The sequence below is a fragment of the Euprymna scolopes genome, chromosome 46, assembly GCF_053919585.1.
Source record: "Euprymna scolopes isolate OS-2025 chromosome 46, ASM5391958v1, whole genome shotgun sequence".
Taxonomy (NCBI): Eukaryota; Metazoa; Mollusca; class Cephalopoda; order Sepiida; family Sepiolidae; genus Euprymna; species Euprymna scolopes.
In genome coordinates this window covers 17,110,957-17,130,790 of record NC_136527.1, presented here as the reverse complement: position 1 = coordinate 17,130,790, position 19,834 = coordinate 17,110,957, and the positions used below count along the sequence as shown (strand labels likewise).

The following is a 19,834-nucleotide window of genomic DNA, read 5'->3' as shown; positions in this document are numbered from 1 at the left end:
TATATATATATATATATATATATATATATATATTGTTTATGTTGCGTGTTTTTGTGTTTTTTATGCTTTCTTGTAATTATTATTATTATTGTTCTGCCTTTTTAAATTACACACCCTTTTTTTAAAGATTTTCATGTCCTCGCTTACAGCTAAGAAAACCATATATATATATATATATATATATATATATATATAATTATTTACTATAATAAGTATTAAATATAATATATTAAGTATAAATTAATATATATAAATTACAGATATATATATCTTTATGTGTGGGGGGAAAAAAAGGAATGTAAAACTGTAAATTAAAATTTACAATTAAATTTATTATTCAACAGAATACTCCCAAAACAATTTTAAAAGTCCTCATTCCGCGGAGTTTCAAAGAATACCACTCTTGCCATTCTTCTCATCAGAGGACAGTAAGAAATTAGCAAATTATAATTGTACCTATTTACAATGCCTCCCCACGGAACAGAGTTAGACATCAGTGTCGTTTTTTAACTTGGAGAAAAGGAACAAAAATAAAAATTGTCTCAGTCGTGAAGGATTTCTCCTCCACTGAAAGAAAACGAGAAATGGAAGTGCCGCATCTGAAGAACAGATACCACACTTTGATCTTTATATATAATTTACTTCATGAAAATGAAAATTACAATCAAAATAATTCAATGTAAAATTAAAATAAATTAAAAGCAAAATTCAAATTTACAAAACAAATTTAGGCACAAGGCCCTTTAAGATCTGGGTGGGGGAGTGTTGCAGGGTCTTTGTTACTAAAATGAAAATGGAGTCTTTGTCGACTTTACTCTTGACTGGCAACATTTACCACAATACCTCATTCACTCTGTGGAATCTAAACTAACTAATGAAAACCCCAGCGTTTTTGCAAAAAAGAATATATTTACAATTTCTGTGTGTGTGTGTGTGTGTGTGTGTGTGTGTGTGTGTGTGTGTGTGTGTGTGTGTATAAAAAAAAATTTTTTTTTTTTAAATTAAAATGTGTGTGTGTGCGTGTGAAAAAAGTTCAATTCATTGGCAAATAAAAAGTTCTTGAATTTTGTAAGAAAAAGCAGTTTGTGTTGGGGAGTGGGGAATCTAGAAAAAATATACAAAAACTAAAATTGCCTAGTGCATTGTTAGTAAGGTCCCTCCCTGAGCTAATCTAGAAAGTTAGATCACCTACTGTTTTCCGGGGCACCAAAACCAAGCGGGAAGATCCCTAGTGGGAATTGGGAAGGATTCTTATCGGGTGTAGGGAGGATAAATAAATAATTGTCAAAAACAAAAAAGGGGAAGAGGGTAGGCGGCGACCTTCGAGTAGGGGTTGACCAGGGGGAGAGAGATAAAACAAAAAGATAGGGGGGGGGTAGTGGTAGGGTAGCCTCGGAAGGTTCTCTAGTGCCAAAAAATAAAAAAAATAAAAAATTGGGGGACAGGATCTGATTTGTATCACCAGTCAAGTTGATCTTGCCCAAAAGGCCAAAGCCGAATTGTAGCAAAGCTAGAAATTTGCTGGTTGATATATCAGATGAAACAACAACTTATGATATTTAGTCACAAATTGTAAGAAAACTGTTAAAAAATACATGTTTTACATTAAACAACTGGAAAATAAATAAATAAATAAAACCCGGGAATAACACACACACACACACACACACGCATATACGATATTTTTATTTTTGGTGGGCGACCATGTTTAGGGAATATGAGCAAGATACTGGTGTACATTAGATTTAAGGGAAGCAGGCAGTAGGAAGGGAATTCCAAAATCTAGCTGTTTGAGGGAAGAAACTATTGGAGTATAAAGCTTTTTGGCATTTAGGGACCTCAACACTGAAGGGGTGTGATTTTGTTGCTAAACAGGTTGTACGTCGAGAGGGCACAAGTGGAATGGGTTCATCAGAGCACATTCCATTAAAATACTTGTAAAACAGACACAGTTTGAGGGAAGAAACTATTGGAGTATAAGGCTTTTCGGCATTTAGAGACATCAACACTGAAGGGGTGTGATTTTGTTGCTAAGCATATTTGCCGCGGGTTGTACGTTGAGAGGGCACATTCCATTAAAATACTTGTAAAACAGATGCAACATTGCGACGATGGGACAGGGGTCAGAGCTTAATAGACAAAGTGGGACCTAATAAATTGAAGACTCTTCTTTGGACCGTGTTCAAGAGGAAGAGACTACCGGTAGATGCCCCAGTAATACTCCATGCATGAGCGAATGGTGGCCTTGTGTTTTATTTTTATTTTTTGCATCATGCGTGTTTTTACGTTCTTTTGTTTTATGTTTATATGTAATTGTTTATACGTCTAATACATAAAGTAAAATTTGTCCGATTTTCGACTTTTGACATACATAGCATTGTATCTCGGAATCGATATTTTATTCCGACTAGCCAATATTATTTGTTCTCCTTTTAATCATGTCCTTTGCAAACAAAATTAATGTATTTCAATTCAGTCCCTTCAAAAAAAATAAAAAATAAAAATAACTTATTCCAACTATGTATACCCAGGGTTCATACAGATTTGTAAAATCTTTGAATTTTGAATTTTGCCTTAAAAATGCCTCATTTCTATTATTTCCTTGAAAAATCTCTAAAAATATCAAAAATTTTTGAAAATATCTTGTATTCTTTATTTCCAGTGTTGTTGGTCAGGGTTCATACAGACTCGAAAAAGTCTTTGAATTTTGACTTTTACCTTGGAAAACCTTATTTCTATTATTTTCTTGAACAATCCTTGAAAATATGAAAAATGCCTTTAAAATGTTTTGAAGATTGTATTCTTTATATCCAATAAAAATTTGTGTCAAAATATTAAAAATAAAATCGAAATAAATACTATTAAATTATTTTTTAAGTATTAATAAAAATACCATAAAAATATTTTTTTAAATATTAAAAACAAAATCGAAATAAATTACTATTAAATAATTTTTAAGTATTAATAAAAATATTTTTTTAAATATTAAAAACAAAATCGAAATAAATACTATTAAATTATTTTTTAAGTATTAATAAAAAAAACCATAAAAATATATTTTAAATATTGAAAATAAAATCAAAATAAATATTATTAAATTATTTTTTAAGTATTAATAAAAATACCATTAAAATATTTTTTAAATATTGAAAATAAAAGAAAAATAAATACTATTAAATTATTTTTAAAGTATTAATAAAAACATTTTTTTAAATATTGAAAATAAAATCAAAATAAATACTATTAAATTATTTTTTAAGTATTAATAAAAACATTTTTTTTAAATATTAAAAATAAAATAAAAATAAATACTATTAAATTATTTTTAAAGTATTAATAAAAACATTTTTTTAAATATTGAAAATAAAATCAAAATAAATACTATTAAATTATTTTTTAAGTATTAATAAAAACATTTTTTTAAATATTAAAAATAAAATAAAAATAAATACTATTAAATTATTTTTAAAGTATTAATAAAAACATTTTTTTAAATATTGAAAATAAAATAAAAATAAATACTATTAAATTATTTTTTTAAGTATTAATAAAAATACCATAAAATATTTTTTTTAATATTTAAAATAAAATAAAAATAAATACTATTAAATTATTTTTTTAAGTATTAATAAAAATACAATAAAATATTTTTTTTTAATATTTAAAATAAAATAAAAATAAATACTATTAAATTATTTTTTTAAGTATTAATAAAAATACCATAAAATATTTTTTAAATATTTAAAATAAAATAAAAATAAATACTATTAAATTATTTTTTAAGTATTAATAAAAATACCATAAAAAATATTTTTTTTAATATTTAAAATTAAAAATAAAATCGAAATGCTATTAAATTATGTTTAAGTATTAATAAAAATACCATAAAAATATTTTTTTAATATTGAAAATAAAATCGAAATAAATTGTTTTGAAATTTCATCATATTTTGTAGTTATGTCCCTTTATCACAAAACTTTCTTTTACTTTTAAATTTTGAATTTTCAATTTTGTGATTACAAGAATTACGTCCCTTTATTTTGAAACTACTTCCCCTCCCTTTTTGTTATTAAGCAAATTAAGACGGTTCGTATAGACTTGAAATCTCTGAATTTTGATATTTGCCTTTTAAAGGCCTTATTTCTATCATTACTTTGAAAAATTCTTGAAAATATGGAAAATTTCTTGAAAAGGCCTTAAAAATTGTATTCTTTATGTCCAATAAGAATTTGTTTCAAAATATTAAAAATAAAATTGAAATAAATACTACTAAATTGTTTTTTTTTTAAGTATTAATAAAAATAACACTAAAATATTTCTTTTTAATATTGAAAATAAACTCGAAATACATTGTTCTGAAATTGCATCGTTACGTCCCTTTATCACAAAACTATCTTAGGTAGTTTTATGATAAAGGGACATAACTTGATTATTTTTCTTTTACCCTAGTTTTCAATTATTACAAATTTTTTCTCACTTTTTTTGGGGGGGGGGGTCAAATAGATAGTACACACATGAAACTTTAGTCCCTTTCAAAGTAATCTCCTCCGGCTGCAATGCACTTGTACCATTCTAACAACTTCTAGAAGACCCCATGGAATTTGTCTTGTGTGAGTGTGTCAGTGACCCTCGTCTCATAACAACAGGCTTCAAGCTTTTCCTTGAGCTTAGGGAATAACCAAAAGTCATAGGGAGCAAGGTCTGAAGTATAGGGAGGGTGAGGAACTGTCTTTGTCAAATAGTCTGTGACAAGGATGGAGTTGTGAACTGGTGCATTCGTGCAAATCTTCCACATCTTCAGTTCCTCATGAATAATTATGTGCACAGTTCCCACACTGACATCAAACTGTGCACTTATTGTCTCTATGGACACGTGATTGTCCTTATCTATGAAATTCTTTATTTGGCCAATCAACTTTGATATTCTGACTTCCTTACTCTTCCCACACCTCTTATCATCCTTCACAGACTTCCTGCCTTCCTTGAATCTCTTATGCCACTCGAAAACTGATGCTCGATTCATGAAAAGATAGTCCAAAAGCAGTCCGAAGCATTCCATACGTTCCTATGGTAATTTTTCCCAAGTTTAAAACAGAATTTTATTGCATATCGTTCTTTTAAAATGTCTTCACGTCCAGATTGCAATTTTGAAATTCACCAGCTGTGACAATAAGACTTTAGTAGGCTGTATTCCAATTCCTGCTCGAGCTGTTCATTTGAACCTGAAATCCTAAAAATTGGTCGGTCATCTCAGAAGATGTATAGCAATAACATACCGAATTTTCAAGAGTCTACGACAATTTTAAATTCCTGTACCAAAAAAAGTCTGGAAACTTATTGATGGTACCTCATCTGTCTATAGATGTGTACATGTGTATAAAAATGTTCAACTTCTTTATTTTTTACGTTGGTTCTGATGTGCTCTGCTAGTGAACCTGAAGGAGAATGAAACTAGATTGTGAAAAAATATGTTTATAAACTGTTTTCCCAAACTGATGAGCCCTAATGAGGGTGAAACTCGACTATAAAGATAGTTACATGCCTGTAAGTGTTTGCATGTTTAAGGGATTCCATAAAAATATATTGTCTGCCTGAGTATCTTGCTTGAATTCTAAAATGTCTACTACTAGCGGAAGACGGGGGGGGGAGGATTTGCCCGGCCGTAAAATACGCTTAAATATGATATTTTAATTTGTCCAGATTTCGTATATATTATTATAGAGTCGTGATTTCAAAAGTAAAAAGAAAATGTATTTAGGTGCCATCAGCTAGAATCGAAACTGAAACCAAAACTGTAGCATTCAAAGCTGGTGACGTTACCACTGTACCGATGTAACCTGCATATAAACTGATTAAAAATAAATTAATTGGCTAAAGACCCATAAAATAACAGTCCATAAAACCCCAATCATTTGAGGCCCCTAGCACTGTTTCGGAGGATATAGAGTTTGAAAATATGGAGACAGACAGACAGACAGCCTTTTTTATATATTAGATTTTCACGGTTTTTACATTTGTTATTTTTATCTTTTCCAGAAAAGAAAATGAACTCGAATTTGACAAGATGCGTAGGACGAGCTTGGGTAACATTTCTGAGCCGGTACACAAGTTGTCAATTCAGGTAACTAACTTCCCTTCTTCTTTGGTGGGGATGGGGGAACTATATAGGTTTTTAGCCTGACACCTCCATAAAAATCCAGGTTGTCCTCGACGGTCGAACATCTAAACAGTGTGATAAAAATGCGGGAGTGCCTCAGGGGTCTATTCTTGGACCTCTATTGTTCCTGATATTTATTAATGACCTCCCCGACAAAACTGCCTCTGAGATGGATATATATGCTGATGACACCACACTCTATAACAGGCATGACAGGAAAACAAATGAACACATATCTAAAGATATGGCAGAAACACGAGAGGATGACCTCCAATCTGTAGTGGAATGGGGACAAAAATGGATGGTCACATTCAATGCTGCCAAGACTAAACTGGTTTCCTTCAATAATTACAAGAAACCTTCTCTGCCACCAATAGCAATGGCCAGTGACTCCCTGTCTGAAAGTACATCTTTCAAACTGCTTGGCCCTGCTGCGAAAAGGGTAGGCTCTCTCTACCGTGCTAGAAAACTACTGACACCTGAAAGTATCCTGTATCTCTATAAGGCCACCATTCGCCCATGTATGGAGTATTGTTGTCACATCTGGCCTGGTGCATCTGCTACTAGTCTCTCGCTCCTAGACAAGGTTAAAAAAAGAGTCGCCAATCTGATAGGCCCTGAACTGGCATCTAAGCTTCAGCCTCTGTCCCATCGACGAAACGTTGCATCCCTCTGCCTGTTCTACAAGTATTTTAATGATGAATGCTCTGACGAACTGCAGACACTTGTGCCCCCACGACGCAGACACCCTCGACAAACCCGACAGGCAGCTAAATCCCACCCCCACACAGTAGAGATCCCTAGATGTAAAAGATCTTTCTACCCCAGTAGTTTCTTCCTCAGAACTGCTAGACTTTGGAATTCAATTCCAGGTCCCTGCTTCCCCAACTGTACTGACGTGCAGAAGTTCAAGTGTAACGTGAACCAACATCTTGCTGCCCAAATCCCAACAGTGCCCCAGTAGTTGTTGCCCTTGATAGTAGCCCCCTACACCAAAGTGGCAATGTGCCTTGTTTGGGGTGAAAATGTAATTAAAAAAAAAAAAAAATTTAAAAAAACAAAAAAACTTTCATCCATTCTTTCAATGGCCATATCATCAAAGTCTCCTGGTTTGCATGAATTTTATACTATTCAAATTTAATCATTTCTCTCTGATAGGCTCAGAAGAGTAGGGGTTGAAATCAGAAGCTCACAGTATTGATGCTGGAGTCACTCAGGGGTCCATCCTGGGCCCAACTCTCTTCCTGATTTGCATCAATGATCTCCTAAAACACATACTTAAATCATTCGTTGACATCTATGCTGGTGACACGACCATTTATGGCAACACATCAAACGCTGTAAATGACTGTTCTCTTTTATTCTCTCTCCTCTGATCTTGAGCGTGTGGTACAGTGGGGGAAGAGGTAGCTGGTTACTTTTAATGCATCTAAAACCAAGCTTCTATCTTTACATCATCAACGCTCTGATCCCCATCTGGCAACAATAAAATGGATGGCCCTCGTCTTGGGGAGGCTTCATGTTTTGACAAGCTTCTGGGCTTGACCTTTACTACTTACCTGAAATGGAACACGTACATCAAATCTGTTGCCAAGGCTGCTGGAAAAATGGTTGGATCCTTCTATCGATCCAGTAGATATCTCATTGCAGATGCCATTTTCTATCTGTATAAGAGCCAGATACGTCCAAGGATAGAGTACTGTTGCCACATCTAGGCAGGAGCTGCTAGAAAGGACTTATCCTGCCTTGATAGAGTTCAAAATAGACTTCGTAGCCTCATAGGAGATGTCCCTCTTCCCTGCAACCTCTTTCTCACGGAAGAGATGTTGCGAGTTTGTCTAATTTGTTAACTTAATTGGAATGGCTCATCAAGAACTTATTTACGTTAGACTTGAAGACAACCATATTGTAGTCAGCTGGAAAGCAGTAAAACGGAAGACAATTCCACAGGCGTGCAGTTCTAAGAAAGAAGCTTTGTTCATGGAATCTACGTTTAGGTTTAGGCACAGATAAAGAGTGGGGGGAATTATTGATAGTATTTTCAGCTAGATGAATGTTTCTTGTGAAAGTTTGGCGAGAGCGGACCATAGATTGAAGCTCAGTTGAGCACTTGCTATGAAAATAACGATAAAGCAGAGACAAACTCGCACCATCTCTTCTGTGAGATAGAGGTTGCAGCGAAGAGAAAAGGACATCGCCTACGAGGCTACAAAGTTTATTTTGAACTCTATCAAGGCAGGATAAGTCCTTTCTAGCAGCTCCTGCCCAGACGTGGCAACAATATTCCATCCTTGGACGTACCTGGCTCTTATATAAATAGAGAATTGCATCAGCAGTGAGATATCTACTGGATCGATAGAAGGATCCAACCATTTTTCCAGCAGCCTTGGCAACAGATTTGATGTACGTATTCCATTTAAAATCAGGAGTAAAGGTCAAGCGCAGAAGCTTGTCAAAACTGGAGGCCTCCCCAAGACGAGAGCCATTCATTTTAATTGATGCCAGATGGGGATCAGAACGTTGATGATGTAAAGAGAGAAGCTTGGTTTTAGATGCATTAAAAGTAACCAGCCACTCCTTTCCCCAGTGTACAACGTGATCAAGATCAGAAGAGAGAGAATTGGAGAGAACTTGGTCGTTTACTGTCTTAGATGTGCTACCATAGATGATAGTATCGTCAGCAAAAATGTCTATGAATGATGTAAGGATGTGATTTGGAAGATCATTAAAGTAGATCAGGAAAAGTGTTGGGCCCAGGATGGACGCCTGAGAAGCTCCAGCATTAATATTGTGAGCTTCTGATTTTTGCCTACTACTCTTATCAGAGAGAAATGATTTATTAATTGAGAAGACATTTCCAGCTATACCATAGCTGGAAATCTTGTGAAATAAACCTTTATGCCATACCCTATCAAAGGCCTGTGATATGTCAAGAGCAATTGCCCTAGAAAGGTTGCCTCTGTCGAGAGATTCACTAATCCTATGAGATATAATTGTAAGCACATCATTTTTGCTGAGAGTTGATTGATGAGTTACATTAAATTTAGCTTAAATTTGCAGTTTTGGAAAAAATTACAAGTGTGTACTTTCTTTTTGCCGGCACTATATATATATAATTACATATGATGTATGTATGTATTGTACGTGTCAGGTCATGTTATGTGTATGTATTGTACGTGTCAGGTCATGTTCCCCCACCAGACTTGTTTGGTGAGGAGGGTGGCTAGTCTCCCTGAAGGATTAAAAACAAGACCTTCCAAAGGGCGAATGAACCCTTTTTCGGGGTCAACGGCCAACTAGCACCGTGTGTGTATGTATGTATGTGTTTGGGTGGAGAGGGCTCCCATAAGCCATGGTGAAGGCAACCTTTCTAGGAAAAGCAAATCTCTGATTTAAAAAAAAACAGCGGGAGACCAGTACCTGCATTAAGCTGGTCTGCAGTTTAACTTGTTGCTGGCTATCTTGCTCTTGCTTGTTGCTAGATCTGAACATTTTGAACCGAGAGAGAGATTTAGCTGTCGTACAAAACTAAGACTCTGTAACATCATCTGTGTACAGATACTCCCTCAGTCATTTGTCTATAAATACAAACACACATACATACACACATTTTCGCTTTTATATATATATATAGATAATTGAATATATAAAAATATATATTTCTTTTTTAACAGAATTAAAAATGAGCAAAAAGGACTTCCTCATTATATAAAAAATAGAGGAGGGTGCTGCAATATTTTTGACATAATAGGGGTATGGTCCCTTAGAGTTGGGAGATTCTATTCATAAATGCTGCTGCTGGAAACTGACGGATCAAATGTTGGGATTAATTTTTCCCTGAAATAAAGTTCAATTCTCACACACGAGAATGCAACAACAAATCGGCAAAAAAGTTCTTATCAGAAATGTGACGACAGTTTGAGAGGAGGGAACACAACCAAGTTTTTTTTTTACACAGTGATCACCATTTATCAAGGCCCGGAAGCCACTCAGGGATAAGGGTTATTGCAAGTACATCACGTTAGTGAGGAGATTTTATGAAGTGTTTAATTAGGGGGGGCGGTTCATTAGGAATTTGTTAACATTAGACTTGAAGACATCCAAGTTGTAGTCCGGAGGGAAGCAGGCAGACGGAACAGAGTTCCACAGGCGTGCAGTTCTAAGAAAGAAGCTTTGCTCATGAAATCCGCGTTTTGATTTAGGCACAGATATAGAGTGGGGGAAATTTTTCACAGTGGATTCAGCTAGACGGGTGTTTTTCGGGAAAGATTGGCGAGGGGGGACCAGGGATTGGAGTTCAGACGAGCACCTGCCATGAAAATAACGATAAAACAAGGATAGGCTCGCAATGTCTCTTCTGTGGGAGAGGGGTTGCAGGGTAGAGAAAAGGGCATCCCCCACTAAACCACGAAGTCTATTTTGTACTCTGTCAAGGCATGATTGGCTGTTTTTGGCAGCTCCTGCCCAGATATGGCAACAGTATTCCATCCTTGGCCGTACTTGGCTTTTATATAATTGACATTCAAGCAATAATATTGGGTGAATAAAATGAAATGTTATGTAAAAAAAGAAAACGGACTATTGTACAGAATGATGAAGATGATTAAGTGTTTGCAAAAATGTGGTTCGCTGAGTTCGGATGACAGATGATCTCATCCCTCAATTCTGGTTCTTTTTGTGTGGACGGTTAACAGTTCTGCTTCGTTGTATAATGGAATTGAATGCTGAATTCTCACCGCCGTCTTGGGATGTCCGGGAAGAAGATAATATTCAAAGGGCAACGTGAAACAGAAGTGCAGTGGCTTTCAGTGACTGCCGTTGTGAGCTTCACACCGGAAGTTCCAATCTGCAGTTGGGGGTCGAAAAAGAAGCTGAGGCAAAATCTCCCAAGCTTTTTATAGTTTAATACACGTGACCCCTAAGGGGTAGGAGATCACTGTTAGCCAATCAACTGAGCATAAGAGGGACAAGCACCATTAGCAGGAGGAGCTATATAAATAAATTCCAATACCCTGGCGGCAATTTAATGAAACGCACCAAAAAAAACATGGCGTTCGGCCGCATAATGCAGAATTGCCAAAATGTTTTCCAGATAAAAATCAACAAAAATATTCCCAGAAAATCACTAAAAAAATTTTTAAATCGAATAAACCCGTATTTAAAAAAAATATTTTAAAATATTTTTCGAAGAATTAGGTGCCTAAAAAATAGTCTTTCTCTCACTTGTATTTTTCGTTTCCAGAAAAAATTTTTTGTATGCAATGACAAGTATAGTTTAATACGCATGACCCCTAAGGGGGTGGGGGTAGGAGATCACTGCTAGCAAATCCAAAGACAAAAAAAGATGGCACTTGTGTTGTATATGATGGCAGGAGGAGCGACATAAATAAATTCCAATACAAATTCACGTTATAATGTTTATTAGTATAAACTTGATTGATGAAAACAAAGATTGTTGGACATTTATGTCTGAAACTTGGTGGACAAGTTAGGGATAGACCAATTTATTTGTGGGTGTCATCCTATATTTTGTGCATGTCTTTACTTTTTTATGCGAGACTCGACTTTAAAAAAGATGGCACTTGTGTTGTATAAGCACCATTAGCAGGAGGAGCTACATAAATAAATTCCAAAGACAAAAAAAGAGGGCACTTGTGTTATATAGTCATGTGGGAGATATATATTATAAAACGTGTCATAGGTTTATGTGAATATGTTCTATAACAACGTACACATTGAATAGTTGGGTTTTATATTTTTTCTGTATATTCGTGTGTGTGTGTGTGTAAATGCGTGTATGTATATATGCCATATCATTTAGTTGATCGTCTAGTGTGTCTATTTTAACATTTATGCAACAGTTCTGCGGTTGGGGTCGAAAAAGAAGCTGAGGCAAAATCTCCTAAGGTTTTTAGAAGTTAATCCCCATGACCCCTAAGGGGGTGGGCGTAGGAGATCACTGCTAGCCAATCCACAGAGCCTTAAGAGGGACAAGCGCCATTAAGCAGGAGCAGCAACATAAATAAATTCCAATACAAATTCACGTTATAATGTTTATTAGTATAAACTTGATTGATGAAAACAAAGATTGTTGGACATTTATGTCTGAAACTTGGTGGACAAGTTAGGGATAGACCAATTTATTTGTGGGTGTCACCCTATATTTTGTGCATGTCTTTACTTTTTTATGCGAGACTCGACTTTAAAAAATTCTTTTCTTTTCTTTTGCAGTCCAATCTTGGCATCCCGATTAGTCGACAGGTCTCCCAAATGTCTGTTATGACGGAAAACAGTTTGGAAGATGAAGGGTTGGAGGATGATGGTAAGGAAGTTTCCTTCCTCGTCAATAATCAAGGAAGTACATTTTGTGTTCTTTGCGACTGTTCCTTGTGTTCCTAGAATTATTGGTATTACCATCATTTTCATGTTCATTTCAAGTATTTTAATTTTTTGCAATTCTCTTTGATTTCAGCATATAGCAGCATTCGCACAGATTGAAAAATCTTTGAATTTTGACGTTTGCCTTGAAAAGGCCTTATTTCCTTATTTCTATTATATTCTTGAAATCTTTGAAAATATGGAAAATTGTATTCTTTATGTCCAATAAAAATTTGTGTCAAAATATTAAAAATAAAATCGAAATAAATACTATTAAATCATTTTTTTAAGTATACATAAAAAATAGAATTAAATTTTTTTTTAAATATTGAAAATAAAATAGAAATAAATACTATTAAATTATTTTTAAGTATACATAATAATATTATTACACTATTTTTTTAATATTAAAAATAAAATCGAAATAAATACTATTAAATTATTTTTTAGTATTAATAAAAATACCATTAAAATATTTTTTTAAATATTGAAAATCAAATCGAAATAAATGCTATTAAATTATTTTTAACTATTCATAAAATATTATTAAACTATTTTCTTAAATATTAGAAATAAAATCGAAATAAATACTATTAAATTATTTTTAAGTATTAATAAAAATACCATTAAAATATTTTTTAAATATTAAAAATAAAATCGAAATTAATACTATTAAATTATTTTTAACTATTCATAAAATATTATTAAACTATTTTCTTAAATATTAGAAATAAAATCGAAATAAATACTATTACATTATTTTTAAGTATTAATAAAAATACCATTAAAATATTTTTAAATAGTGAAAATAAAATCAAAGTAAATGCTATTGAATTATTTTTGAGTATTAATAAGAAATGCCATGAAAATATTTTTAAATACTGAAAATAAAATCGAAATAAATACTATTAAATTATTTAAGTATCAATAAAAATACAATTAAAATATTTTTAAATATTAAAAATAAAATCTAAATAAATAGTATTAAACTATTTTTTAAGTATTAATAAAAATACCATTAAAATATTTTTAAATAGTAAAAGTAAAATCGAAATAAATACTATTAAATTATATTTAAGTATTAAAAAAATGCCATAAAAATATTGTTTAAATATTAAAATTGAAATAAATACCATTAAATTATTTAAGTATTAAAAAGCTGCCATTAATTATTAAAGTATCAATTAAAAAAATACCATAAAAATATTTTTTAAATATTAAAAATAAAATCTAAATACATTGTTTTGAAATTATTTATTTAAGTATCAATAAAAAAAAATACCATAAAAATATTTTTTAAATATTAAAAATGAAATCGACATAAATTGTTTAAAATTGCATCATATTTTTGAGTTATGTCCCGTTATATTGAAACTTGCTTTTACTTTTAAATTTTGAATTTTGTGACTACAAGAATTACGTCCCTTTATTTTGAAACTACCTTTTTTTGTTAAGCAAATTAAGACGGTTCGCACAGACTTGGAAATTCCTTGTATTTTTACATTTGCCTTTAAAAGAAAGGCCTTATTTCTATTATTACTTCGAAAAATTCTTGAAAAAAAAAGGAAAATGTCTTGAAAATTTTGGTAAATTTTCAGATTAGGTCCATCTCCACAATTTTCTTTTAGATGGCGACTTTTAAAGGTTTTTGACTATGCTGAGTACGAAAATCGCATTGAAATTTTGCAGAAATTAGTAGTTATCGAGATATAAAAAGTTCTATTATGCATTATATTCTTTGGCGGCCATCTTTTTTACGCGCGTGTGCGCGCCATAAACAAATCTACTCCTCTATGACTGACACTGCTCGCGCGTAAAAAAGATGGCCGCCAAAGAATACAATGTATAATACAACTTTTTACATCTTGATAACTAATTATTTCTGCAAAATTTCAATGCGATTTTCGTATTCAGCATAGTCGACAACCAATAAAAGGTGTCATAAAAAGAAATTGTGGAGGTGGACCTAATCTAAAAAAATACCAAAATTTCTTGAAAGGCCTTGAAAATTTTATCCTTTATGTCCTGTAAAAATTTATATCGAAATAATAAAAATTAAATGAAAATAAATGTCCCTCTATTTTTGCCTTAATTTATAATTTCATTTGGGGGGGGGGGGTGAAGTAGTGCGCCCGCCATGATTAAAAATAGTCGCCCCACCCCACCTCTAAAAAAAAAACTTTCCTTCTGTGAACGGGACTCTCCACTGGCGAATCCCCCTCCCCCCTAAAAATGTGGGGTTTGTTTTACTGTACACATAGATTCGAAAAAGTTGTCAAAAAAACACATATATAACAAATAAATGTTATCAAAGGCAAGATAAGTCACTTTTCTACCTAAATGGATAATTGTTTTAGTGTTTTTATTTAATGTAACATGTTTATCCAGCTCGAAAAACATACAGTGTTTACCAATGTATTGGAAAATTCAAAATGGCGGCCGACTCTTTCTTTCACGCGGTAAGTTTGAGAAAAGGAGCTAAAAATAAAAAAAATATACAAAATACTGTTAAAAACCTACCGAATATATGTCAGCCTATGTCACGGTAACATATATTGGGCGAGTTTCTAACAGTATTTTGTCTACTTTATTATTTTTAACTCCTTTTCCCAAACTTACCGTGTCAAAGAGAGAGTCTGGTGACATTTTAAATTTTCCAATACATCGGTAAACACTGTATGTTTTTCGAGCTGAATAAACATGTTACATTGAATAAAAACACTAGAAAAACATATCCAGTTAGGTAGAAAAGTAACTTATCTTGCCTTTGATAACATTTATTTGTTATATATTTGTTTTTTTTTGACAACTTTTTCGAATCTACGTGTGTAATAATACAAACCTAAAATGTGATAACTTTAAATGAAGCTGGACGGGCCGAAAAAAAAAAAAAAAAAAAAGCCCAGGCAGTAGCGATGTTGGTTGGAAATTAAAAGCCGTAAAGAGAATCAATATTTGAAATGAAATAAAAAAAAAAGTATTTAAAACTACTTAAAAAAAATAAAAAAATAAAAACATTAAAAATATGATGCAGGTAAATTGCAAAGTAACTTTTATTGGTTATGGTAAAACAATAAACAAGATGGCAGCCATTTTGGTTGGAAATTTAAAAGCCTTATTAAGAGTTAATATTTGAGATATAAAAAAAAACAAAAACATTTAAACCTACTTTAAAAAAAAGAACACCAAAAAATGATGCAGGTAGTTTGCAAAGTAACTTTTATTGGTTACATTTATTTGTTGTATATTTGATTTTTTTCACCACTTTTTTTGAATCGCTGTTGATTGTAAAACAAACTTGAATTTTGTCTGGAGAAGGCCTTGAAAAACTTTGAAATGCCATTGAAAATGGGGATTGAAAATTTGTACGAACCCTGATATTGACTCTCCAACCAATGGCGAATCCCCCTCTCCCGCAAAAAAGAAAAGGTGATAATTTAAAATTAGCAAAAAAAAAAAAAAAAAAGATGGCAGCCATCTTTATTAGGAAATTAAAAGCCGTAAAGAGAATTACTATTTGAGATAAAATAAAAAAGCATTTAAAGCTACTTTTAAAAAGACACAAAAAATGACGCAGGTAAATTGCAAAGTAACTTTTATTGCCTATGGTAACATTTATTTGTTGTATTTAAGTTTTTTTTGTTTTTTTTACCATTTAGTGAATCGCTGTGGATTTTAAAACAAACCCCAAATTTTGTTTTAAAAACTTGAATTTAGTCTGGAGAAGGCCTTGAAACAATTTGAAAAGTCCTTGAAAATGCGCATTAAAATCTGTACGAACCCTATATAAAAAACGCTTTGTGTACGTGTGTTTCTTCCCTAGGGACTTGAAACTGGATAGGCAATTTTTTTAAAAAAATCACTCCAATGTACTTTATGTATTTGGCAGCGTTCTTAGATAGTTTTTGTTTTGGAATGACTGAAAAAAAAAGAAAAAAAAAGCGATAATTAAAAAATAATCTAATTAAAGAAGGAACAGTCCAATTTTGACCAAAGTTAACACTCTTATACAGCCTAACATCACAAGTGCATTTGAGAATCAAGGAAATCAGAACTTTTTTAGTCTAGAAGAATACCCCTCCCAGGTCGGGTAAAATTAACTTTGTGAACAGGTTTGTATTTTGCTTGCATTTTTCGGGTTTGTATTACTGTACACATAAATTCGAAAAAGTTGTCAAAAAATAAATATATAACAAATAAATGTTATCAAAGGCAAGATAAGTTACTTTTCTACCTAACTGGATATATTTTTCGTGTTTTTATTCAATGTAACATGTTTATTCAGCTCGAAAAGCATACAGTGTTTACCGATGTATTGGAAAATTCAAAATGGCGCCCGACACTCTCTTTAACACGGTAAGTTCAGGAAAAGATGTTATAAATAATAAACTAGACAAAATACTGTTAGAAATTCGCTCATTATATGTTACCGTGACATAACTTGACATATATTCGGTGGTTTTTTAATAGTATTTTGTCTAGTTTATTATTTATAACACCTTTTCCCAAACTTACCATGTTAAAGAGAGTGTCGGGCGCCATTTTGAATTTTCCAATACATCGGTAAACACTGTATGCTTTTTGAGCTGAATAAACATGTTACATTGAATAAAAACAAAAAAATATATCCAATTTGGTAGAAAAGTAACTTATCTTGCCTTTGATAACATTTATTTGTTATATATTTGTTTTTTTGACAACTTTTTCGAATCTATGTGTACAGTAATGCAAACCCCATTTTTCCTGTAATTATTGGTTGACTTGTTGTTTGAGAAATTTGTCATCTTGAGAAAAACTTGAAATTATTTCGTTTACAGACGACATGAGCATAATACTTGGACCTCTACTGGAATATTATCGAGAACGTAATGTATATTAAAGTGCACGTACACACTACCAATGCCCCCCCCTCCTGCATAGAAAACGTGGTGCTTCTGCAGTTTTCCGTGAGTCTCGCACGGCAACGCCCAGCGGACGACGGAAACCGCCGGATTATACAGAGCGAAAGGAAGTCAATAAAAAAAAAACGAACAAAAAAAAGGAAAACAAAACAAACAACCTACCGTAATAATTTCATAAATATTACTGTTTTATTTATTTTTTATAGCAACTGTTTTTCTTTTGTTTGTTTGTTTGTTTGTTTTTTTTTTGGGGGGGGAGGGGATAAAAATTTTGTTTCTTTGAATTAGTCAACGAATATATTTCTTGTTTTGTTTGTGTATGGAAAGTTATTTTGGTATTCTTTATTTTTACGACCTGTCCCAGGGTAGTATAACTCCCCCAAACTCCCCATATTAAGAATGGCTTTCAGAATAAACACCCCCAACCTCCCTATGTTAAGAATAGCTTTCGAGGGGGGACTTTTTTCCGAAAGTCGTTCTTAACATGGGGAAGTTGGGGGTGTTTATTTCGAAAGTCGTTCTTACCATGGGGAAGTTGGGGGTGTTTATTCCGAAAGTCGTTCTTACCATGGGGAAGTTGGGGGTGTTTATTTCGAAAGTCGTTCTTAACATGGGGAAGTTGGAGGTGTTTATTTCGAAAGTCGTTCTTACGATGGGGAAGTTGGGGGTGTTTATTCCGAAAGTCGTTCTTACCATGGGGAAGTGGCGGGTGTTTATTTCGAAAGTCGTTCTTAACATGGGGAAGTTGGAGGTGTTTATTTCGAAAGTCGTTCTTAACATGGGGAAGTTGAGATGCTTATTCCGAAAGACGTTCTTAACATGGGGAAGTTGGGGGCGTTTATTTCGAAAGTCGTTCTTACCATGGGGAAGTTGGGGGTGTTTATTTCGAAAGTCGTTCTTAACATGGGGAGATTGGGATGCTTATTCCGAAAGCCGTTTTTAACATGGGGAAGTTAGGGGTGTTTATTCCGAAAGTCGTTCTTAACATGGGAAAGTTGGGGGGGGTATACTACGCTGGCGGAATGATACTCTGCCCTTTCTTTTCTTTTCTTTTTAAACTCTTTCTTTTCCTGTCTTTTTTTTTCTTCCAATTTTTACCGTCTGTTCGCTTGTCTCTTTTTGCTCACCCGGTATAATCCGGCGGTTTTCGTCATTCGCCGGGCGTTGCTGAGCAAGACTCCTGGAAAAACAGGCTTTAAAATGCAGAAGTACCGAAACATATAAGTGTCACAGCACTTTCACATACAATATATATATGTATATATATATATATATATATATATATATATATATCCTGGAGACTAATCACACTCAAACCCAAGAGGCATTCCTCCTGCTTACAGAGGGAATGCCTTCTCAACCGAACGTGAAGAGTCTCCAAGGTCTTTTAATGAGTGAGCAGGACTCAGGATTGAAAAAGAATTCCTGCTAAAGTTCACTGCACAAGACGGGTTTTTTAGAAGGTGGTCAGTAATTGAAGACCCGTATGTATTGGCAATTACGTCTGTTGTTTGGTAAGTCCCATTTCTGATTTTGATAGGTACGTGTTGTTGGACTCTTCCATCCAATCTTACTGTTGTTCGACCCACATAGTTGGCACTGCAACTACATTCAAAATTGTAAACTACATTATCATTATTATTATTATTATTATGGGGTGGGGTATCTTTTCGAGAGCATGGTATCAGCCTTCTTGTAGAAAACACAACACCTACATTTGAAGCAAAATAACAGTTTTACACTGTTGAACTTATTTGCTTTGTAAATTTTTCACTTACTGTCCCCAGCCAAGGTAAACGCAGATATACTGGGCATTATTTAAACGTTTGAATTTTAGTTACAGAGGACTCTGCTAATTTTCCTTTGTATAACTGACCTAATCACATCGAAAACGCACCCATTTTTGGAAGGGGTATCAGTAATTATTTTTAATTCCTCATCCAGTTTTGATTTTGAGCAGATCATAAGGGCACGATGTGTTAGGGTCCAAATTAAATTTATCTTACGTTTTCGGGGGCAAAATGAATCCCAGCGTGTTTTTTTTTTTTCTAAAACAAACCCTCGATATTGCTTTGATAAAGCGATGGCGAAACCGGTCAGCTGACGCTTCCATTTTTTTTTTAAACTTTATTTTAAATGTTTTAATCGTGAATTTTCGTCTTCCTTTCATCATTGCATTATATATATATATATATTTAAAAAAACTTTGGAAAGATGAGATGCAGGTAAAAAATTTTCCCATGTTTTTCCACATAAGGAAAATGGACTCCATAAAGTGTTTTTTATCCAATAAGTCTGAAGAAAGGCTGTTCTTGTGAAAATTTTCAAACGACATAATGTTTAAATTTGTCCGAATAGTTTTGAAACAATTGTAACTAACGATGAAATACACTATTTG

General features: G+C 32.9%; 1 protein-coding gene across 14 annotated transcripts in view; it reads left to right on the top strand.

The window, feature by feature from the left end:
- The window catches only part of LOC145271243 (ATP-binding cassette sub-family C member 8-like), a 528,909-nt gene that overhangs the window by 441,360 nt on the left and 67,715 nt on the right, over positions 1-19,834 (top strand). For all 14 annotated transcript variants that reach the window (XM_080126810.1, XM_080126808.1, XM_080126809.1 and 11 more), the window contains 2 exons: positions 6,037-6,121; positions 12,389-12,479. In XM_080126810.1, the coding sequence (XP_079982936.1) occupies positions 6,037-6,121; positions 12,389-12,479 (176 nt within the window). The remainder of the gene's footprint in view (positions 1-6,036; positions 6,122-12,388; positions 12,480-19,834) is intronic.